This window comes from Athene cunicularia, assembly GCF_003259725.1.
Source record: "Athene cunicularia isolate RWA chromosome 3 unlocalized genomic scaffold, athCun1 chr3_part1, whole genome shotgun sequence".
In the NCBI taxonomy this organism is placed as follows: Eukaryota; Metazoa; Chordata; class Aves; order Strigiformes; family Strigidae; genus Athene; species Athene cunicularia.
In genome coordinates this window covers 21,942,800-21,951,345 of record NW_020799097.1, presented here as the reverse complement: position 1 = coordinate 21,951,345, position 8,546 = coordinate 21,942,800, and the positions used below count along the sequence as shown (strand labels likewise).

The 8,546-nt window shown below is 37.6% G+C and overlaps 1 protein-coding gene across 1 annotated transcript in view; it reads left to right on the top strand.

Moving 5' to 3' along the window:
- Nucleotides 1–2,718: 2,718 nt before the first annotated feature.
- The window catches only part of ERICH1 (glutamate rich 1), an 81,940-nt gene continuing 76,112 nt past the window's right edge, over nt 2,719–8,546 (top strand). The window contains exons 1-2 of the mRNA XM_026844040.1: nt 2,719–2,743; nt 3,841–4,035. Coding sequence (XP_026699841.1) covers nt 2,719–2,743; nt 3,841–4,035 — 220 coding nt within the window. The remainder of the gene's footprint in view (nt 2,744–3,840; nt 4,036–8,546) is intronic.

Here is an 8,546-nt window from a genome sequence, read left to right as displayed (position 1 = left end):
TTAAGATTGTATATGCTTGTTTACAGACATCAGTCTTCTATGAAAAGTAGAAAAGTGTTCCCAGATTGGTCTGTTGAAAGAACACTTAAATCTGTACAGATCCTCCATCAGTTATGTTGACTGGAAAAGTACAGCAACAAATAACTGGATGTACTTGGCTATGCTATGGATATGGTGAGAGCAAGCCTTATTCCATATTGGAACTCTGATAGGTTAGATACATGTTTGGTAGTAGATACTTTTCCTTGATTTTTCTTTATTGCTAATCTTCTGTTAAGGGGTAGTTATTGTTAAGGGTTTGAGCAGTTCTTACTGGATAGACTGATCTCTGCTGCATAGTGCCAAAGCCATCAGGTTAAGGAGAGTTTTGAATAGGGTAGAAAAACTGCTCTCTAGCATCAGGCAAGACCAACCTCCTGCGGTTAAGCCAATGCTCATGGATATCACAGGATAACTTTTTAAAGTAATTGCAGCAGTAAAACCCTGAAAAAAGAGCATCCTGTAATCTGAAAAATGTTTTGGTAGCTCAGCTCAGAGTTCTAACTACAAATCAGTGCTTCTCTGGAGCACGTAAAGCTGCTGAGTATGGCAGGATAGATATTCCTCAGTGCCTAATTTCCTTGTTCATTGATACATGGGACAAACCTGTTCAAAAAGTTTTGGGCTGCAGGCAGATATTTATTTTTTTTTCTTCAGGCTAGAATATAATTAGAATTCCAAACAGTTCAGACTAAATCAGTTTTTTTCAGCAGCTCTCTAGTGGTAACTACCTTCTTCATTCTCTTGAGGAAGGTGTACTGCTGGGAGTCACTGCTTCCTGCTGTCCTCAGAAGGCTTGAAATACATCAGGTTCCAGACAGGGACTTGGCATGCCTGGGTGTTACCACTGCTCACTTCCATTCTGTTGTGGTTATTGAGAATTACTACTTGTCTTAAGAGAGGACACTGCAGTGCTGAGATGCGCTGACACAGGTGTGAAAGCTTTGCGGGCAACAAAGAACGCCCCCACTCTGCATCCAGCTGCTTCTTCCTGTGTCTGCTGAAAACTCTAGCCTGTAAGATTGGATGGTGCTTTGGTGTTGACAGCTAAACCACATCTTTGCTGAAGTATATCACTGCCACTGAGCTAGGTACTACTTTCTAAGCAAGAGATATTTTTTTGTTAAAGAATGCTTTCTTCAGTATTCACACTCTTCCAAGGGTTCTGGCTTGCTTTCTCAAGTATTGGAGATGGGGTGCGCCCCATGTGAATGAGAAGGAATGAATGTATCAAAACTGGTCTCATATTGCTTTCTGAAGCAATGCTAGTGTGAATATAGTCCCTCTGTTTTAAAAAGGAAAGGAAGAGTGAAGTCATTTTTTTGTGGGGGTAACTGAACAGATGACTAGAGAAAACAGATTTCAAGATGGGGAGCATAAAATCCTCTGCAGCTATGAGGAGGCTGACTTTCCTCAGCGGATTTGGAGAAAATGTATTTCCATATGTAGATTCATCAGTATCTCAGTGATCATTTCCTTTGGAAGAATAGTTTCCTCTATGCAAGTTCTTGAGTGTTATTTTGTGTACTGCTTTTGGTGGTGCTAGAGTTCGTTTTCTTTATAACAGCTCCTGTGGTGCTGTGTTTTTTGGATTTGTGGTGAAAACAGTGTCGGTAACACACCAATGTGTTGGTTATTGCTGAGCAGTGCTTACACAGAGTCAAGGTCTTTTCTGCTTCTCATCCCACCAGTGAGTGGGCTGGAGGTGCACAAGAAGTTGGAAGTGGACACAGCCAGGAGAGCTGACCCCAACTGACCAAAGGGATGTCTCACACCGTATGATGTCATGCTCAGCATATAAAGCTGGGGGAAGGAGGAGGAAGGCGGGACATTCAGAGTGATGCTGTTTGTCTTCCCAAGTAACCATTATGCATGATGGAGCCCTGCTGTCCTGGAGATGGTTAAACACCTGCCTGCAGATGGGAAGCAGTGAATGAATTCCTTGTTTTGTTTGCTTGCTTTACTTATTAAACTGTCAACACACAAGTTGTCTCAATTTTACCTTTCCTACTCCCATTTCCCATCCCACACAGTGGGGAGTGAGTGAGCAGCCGTGTGGGACTTAGCTGCCTACTGGGGTTAAACCATGACATTTGGTAACAGCTCTAATAGAGTTCATTAAAATGCTGCAGCATTAGTAGCAGTACTCAGGGAAAGGATCCAGGATAAACTTCTTGGATAACTTGCTTTAGAGTCAGATCTGCAAAGGGCAGTTAACTTTGTCTTATTACAGTGCTTATTTCTGTCTACTTTCTCTAGTTGTTTTCTGAGGAGAGTAACTGTGGATTTTGTCTTTCTAGCTGTAGAATATCCTGGCAAAGGAACCTTAAGAAAAAAAAAAATCACCATCACTTGTTGATATCTGTTGTTCTGCAAACAGTAGTCTTAACACATAACTTGCAAAATGGATTGTGCCTGATGGGGACATTGCTAGTAGCTAGTCAGAGGGCGGGTTTTATGTCACTGAATGATAGATAAACATATAAAAAGTAAAATTTGGGCTTTGTGAGCAAAGCCTTCTGCAGAAGTTTCTCTTCAGGCTTATATCTTGTTGTAGGCCTTTCATAATAAGGTCACCGATTATTTGAGAGATTGGGGAGAAGCAGTAAGTGATCACATATAGACCAGTAAGAGCTCAAAAAAAGTCTGAGACATACTCCCTTATAGTTAGTCATTTACATGACAATTGAAGCATATCACCAAGGTACATGTGGAGGTAAAGTGTGTCTATGGAGAACTAGTGGTTCAAGGATTTCCCAGCTCAGTGAAGGTGATTTTTTTTTCAGTTGTGAAGGAAAGTAATGTATTGAAGAGTTATATGATGATAGTATGTTGTTCTGTTAAGCTGCAGTAGGAGCCGTTCTTGTAACAATGTAAGGCCTTTTCTCATAGCAGAATTATTTGCGAGTCTGTACCAGGTTGCTTGTATAGTGTCCATATACTGTGTATTAAATTTAAAGTGGAGTTTAGATAACATGTTTTTCTCCAAATCACACTTCTCTCCTCCCCCCATACCACAATATCTACTTGATCACATAGAATTCATGAAACTGGGGATGTTGTTTTGCAATAGATAAAAACTTCTAGTATTAATTTATATTTTAATATATTATGTAATTTCAAGTGATTATATGGATGCATGCATATTTCAAATATTATAGTGTTACTGATGAGTAGATTATTTGTATATATTCCTTTAATCAAATGATGCTTGCATTTGAGTAACTAGTAGCAGATTGCCAGTGTCGTCAGAAAGGGGCCCATAAGAGGAAGAGGCGTATAAGAATACTGCTAATTCTGTAGAAATAATTGGGTTACCATGTGTTTCTGCTGCTGTCTACTTCTAGTTTTTCTATGTGATTAAATAGCTGTAGCTTACCAATTTTAATGAGTAATTTGATTGTGATGCCTTTGTGCCAGAAGAGACCTGCATTTTGAGAAGCCTTGTAACAATTCTGTAGGAAGATACTTGTTTTAAAAGAAATTTTTAAAATTAATGTGTTTAGTCTGTAAATGTACTGTATTAATTTTTGGCTAAATGTAGTCAAACAGATTTTAAATATAACCTTGCTAGTGAACTCTGGGGTTTTAAAGCTGTTTTTCTGACTCAAGTTTAGGACTTTAATGTATTAATTTTCAACTTTACCTGTGAGAGGTGAGGACTACTGAAGATAGACTTGCATGGAATATGAGAGAAACTATCTTGTATATGAAACTATCTTGTATCAATTAGTTGTTGGTCTTTTAAAGTTGTGAAATACCTTTAAAACTTCTGTTGAAGAAAGTCTTCTTACCCCACAGTGTTCATAGGGAAAGTACTGAAACGACTCTATGCTGAGACTTCATCATCTTCTCTTGCGCATACCTCGAATAGAGAAGAGGAGGCAGTTCTCAGAAATGTGGCCTCAAAATCTGAAGAAAAAAATTTGGGTAATGTTCAGAATTCATCAGCAGTCACTAGCACGTCAACTGATACACCCAACGAATCATTGCAAGGTGAGACTGCACAGTCCCTTTTCTGATAATATGCTTTTAAATATACTTTACTTGAGAACAGTATAGTATCTACTTTTTTCATCTATTGATACCAACAGACAAATCTGAATACAAGTGGTACGTGATACTAGAACACTTGAGGTCAGTGCGTAAGTCATGTGAAAGCCAAGAAATGGTCTTGATGTATATGCATGAATGCAGCATTTAGCAGTGGCTCACATGGAATTTCAGTGTAAGCCATAACTGTCTTTGGTGTAATGTCTGTTGAATAGTGAGAAAATTACTTATACTGGTACAACTCTGCTCAGCCATTGGAGATACAGGAAGATTGGTGGGAATACAGGATCCAGCACTTCCTCCTGCCCTTGTGTTGCAACAGAAACCCCATGGGGAACATAAACACAACAGAAGGTAGATTCAGGCACTATGTTAGTACCCTGCTAAAGAGCATTATTTTGTGTGTGTTTATGAAATGAAAGTGGCATATGAATTTTTTTGACAGGTAAGTAAAAGTCCTTTTTCCAGTGGGTTGTAAAATGTGGATGCTGTGCCAAAATATGAAGGAGCTGCAGTGTGAGATAGCTGTGCTATTACTTGTGAGTGAAAGGCTCTGTGTGCAACTATAGAAGTGTGAACTGCTTCGTGTTTTAGCTTATCTAAAACCAAATTTTGCCATCACTGACAGGGGTGGTTAAAATGACTTGAAATAAAAAGGCATGTTTCCTGAGAGTATAAACAGCTTTCTGTAGGGGAGGTGCTCAGCTAGACCTGTTACTCTCAAACAGGGAAGAACTGATTGTGAATGTGGTCTGGGGCAGGAGACTAAAGTCCTAATGAAGTGAGCAAAATGAGTAGTAGGATTAGAACCCTGTGCTATAGAAGAACAGATGTTAATCCTGTTCAGGCCTCTGCTTGGTAGAATTGAATAAATAACTGGTCTGAATTGCAGAGGAGCTCTGGAGAGCTGGCAGATCTTCAAGAATAACCTCAAAGCAGAAAAATGGCTAATTTTGACATGCAGAAAACTAAGCAAGTGTGGCAGGATACCTGACTGAGCTTGGACATGTCAGGGAGTAGCAAGGTGAGGTAAGGCTAGCAGGAACAAGCATGTCTGGTAACAGTAACCAGGTTCAGCTAACAGTCCAGGGACACCAGGCAAGTCAACAGTGACAAGGCAGGTCTGAGGTCAAGACAGTATGTGTCTTGACATTAAAAAAAGCCTTGAAGAGGGTTGCAGTGATAAACTTCTAGGCAAAAGATAAACCAGTTACCCATCTGTGAAACCAACAGATAACCATTCCTAACCATAACTAACCATTCTTTATTTAAGGACCTTTTGCACAAATAGTCATCTACATATTGTGATTTTATGGCATTGGACACTGAAAGTACATGTTTAGTGATAGGCTGTATGATTTGGATCTATAAACTGTGTGGCCTTGGAAGAAGAAAAGCATAAAGGCAACGATTGAGATTTATGATCATATACTATTTTAAATAACTTCTTTCTTGTCGACCAAATGTTATGGGCATAACTGTAAAACAGCTGGTCATTTAATTAGCAGTAGTCTAAGATGGACAGTGGAAAATGAGAGGGGGTTTTTGTGTAGATACGAACTCCTTTCTAGTTTGAAAGTAATTATTTCAGTCCTATAAAATCTACTGAAAATTTTAATTTAGTGTCAGTCAATAAGAAACGAGGATTTCTTTAAAAAGAAGCTGACTTAAAGTCTAAGTATTTTCTAGCATCAAATAACTTTTACAGTAAAACTCATCACAACGTTCTACTTGCCTTTAGCAGTTATTTTCAAATTGTGAAAATGCCATTATGGTTATGCATAAACTAGCCCCCCGTAGATTCTTATATTTATTGGAATGCAGTTTGCAGCATTGCCTTAAATGTCTGCATCTTGAACTGTAACAGTGAATTATGCCCATAAAATTTAAAGATCATATTTTTATATCCTGTAAATATTTGCATTTATACGCCCCTTTTGAGATCAAGTTGAAGTTGAGATGCTTAAGTATATAGAAGATCAGGATCCATGTTAATGAGTGGTTCTCACTTAATTTTGGAAGATTAATAATTTAGTATCAATAGGTTGTCCCATAAGGCTCCCCACACAGTTCTGAAACTAAAGCTTATGATAAGACCCAGAATAACTAGAGATTGAAGGAAATTTGAGGGACACTGTCCTCTTTTACTTTAGAGTGATCTTTTGAATGGTATTTGCATTTTCTTTAAGAAGGTGGTAGTTCTCTTAGGGATGGAGAAAACATGTGGAGGTGCCACGCTTCTTCTGAACCCAGAGAATGAGAGTAGTCACTTATAAAAAAAGCTTCTCTTTTCAAGAGATATTTTTTTAAAAAGTGACTTAAACCCAACAAACCCAAACATCTGTCTGTATCAAAAAATTTCCATTCAAGGACATGCTAAGTTGTACCTTCCCTTTGGATTTTAGTTGTACTGAATTAGATTTTTTTCCCTGTTCTACCAAAGCACTCAGTGAAAAAACAAATGTGACCAAAATAGGAGTTCCTGCCTACCTCCTGGACAATTAGATAAGATTTTCTAAACATTTATCACTTGATTCTTCCATTGCAAGACCTGTAGTTCTTAATTTCAAAAGATATAGAAAAAACATTTTTTTTTCTTGCTTCACCATAAAATTAAGGAGGGTCTAGATAACCAGCTTTATTACCTTAATATTTGTTATGCATATGTGTGATAAACCTGAGCCTTCTTGGCAAGCAGAATATTAGAGAGTGAATGGAAAACAGAAAGCTCCTATGAATAAGAGGTTTTAATTTCTTTTTTCCTAAGCTTGTGAATATGCTTCCAAGTACAGTATTATAAATGTTAAAATACTTGCTGTGCCACAAAAAAAAGTGTCTGGCAGGAGACTGAGAAAATATTTCTAGGTACCGATTACTTGCTCAGGTATGGGTTTTGACTAAATTCTGTTCTGATGGTTGGTTTTGTTGGTTTCTGACCCTTGTTAGGGCAGGATCTACTTCCAACAAAGATTAATTTTGTGGAGAATGTTTCTCTTGATCTGCAGTTCTGTGATTTCTTTACTACTTGTTGATACTTTAAAACCTCACTAGTTTTTTTTAATACCTTTATAATATATATTCAAAGCAGACCTACATGCCTCTGACTAGAGACTTGCTTATTATGCAATGGGCTCTTTCAATGATCTTCTTAGTCTTGGACCTTTTTCTTGGTCAGAATTACAACACTTTTATGGGATTTAGGATTTACTGATCAATGTTTAGCATCTTCCTTATAAAAATTAAAATTTAAGAGTTGCTGAAGAAGCATGATTATGTACTAGTGAAATGTATAGTATTCAGTTTTTCTGTTTAAAGCATCCTGTTCTACTTCTGGTTTTTCTGTTTTCCCTAATTCTGTAAAAGGAAATTGAAATGCAGAAAGCTTAGGCAGAGTCTCAGGTCTCATGGAGACAACCTATTTGATCTTTGTCTCCTTCATTTATTTAAGAAAGAGATAATGAAGAAAAATACTAAGCTATTGTTACTCATAAATTCTAGGGGTTTTTTTTAGAAAAGATCATATTATGCTATATAAATAGACAAAAAGCATTTTACTCAAATGTGAATGTCTATCAACTGTGAAATAACCCAGCATTGTTATCCTATATATGGAGTTTCTGTCAAAATTCAGTACAGCTATGTGATATTTGTGTGTGTGTGTGTGTTCTTACTTTTTCCATTTAAGTTATTAATGCTGACAGTATACTGCATTTAAGAAATCATCACTGGGACACGTGGCCTGTGTCGTTACTCATCCTAATCCTGTCTCCCTGCAGCCGTTCAGTTACAGAAAAAAGTTTGTGGCAGAAGTGCCTAGAAGACAAAACTTGTCTAAAAAAATATGCCTGGACAGCCCTGACTTTTAGATAATTGAATTGATGAAGTGCATATGCTTGAGAAGTTAAACTCCAGCGGTACCCAATGCAGTAAACAGCTTTAGAGACTTGTTAAACAATTCAGCTTTGTTTCAGTTAATTAATCTGAAAAGCTGTCTATTGTGAATAAGCTAAAGAGCAATGGAGATTATTATACAACAAATTGTTGTCACACACTCTTGTATTCTTCTCTCAAGGGTTTAAAAATTCTCTCATTACATGCTGTTACAGTGGCATTATACTGTGAAAATGGGACAGATATATCCAGAACCAAGTAAGAGTATTTGACTGAAGACACCAAGCTCTGGTGGCTATGGTAGAAATGGTGCCCAACCAGATTTACAAGCTGGTAGCTATATACTTGGGGAGAATATAGACATCTGGGTTTAGGGGAGGAGCAGGGAGAAACCAAAACAAAACAAAAACTGAACCACAGACAGACCTCTCTATTCAGACTGAGTGGGCTGCATGTATAATATCTGTAACTTCTGTTGTGACAGAAACAGCCTTGTAGCTCAGTCTCCAGTTCCCCTAGCAATACTACCTTTTTTTTTTTTTTTTTTTTTTTTTTTTTTTTTT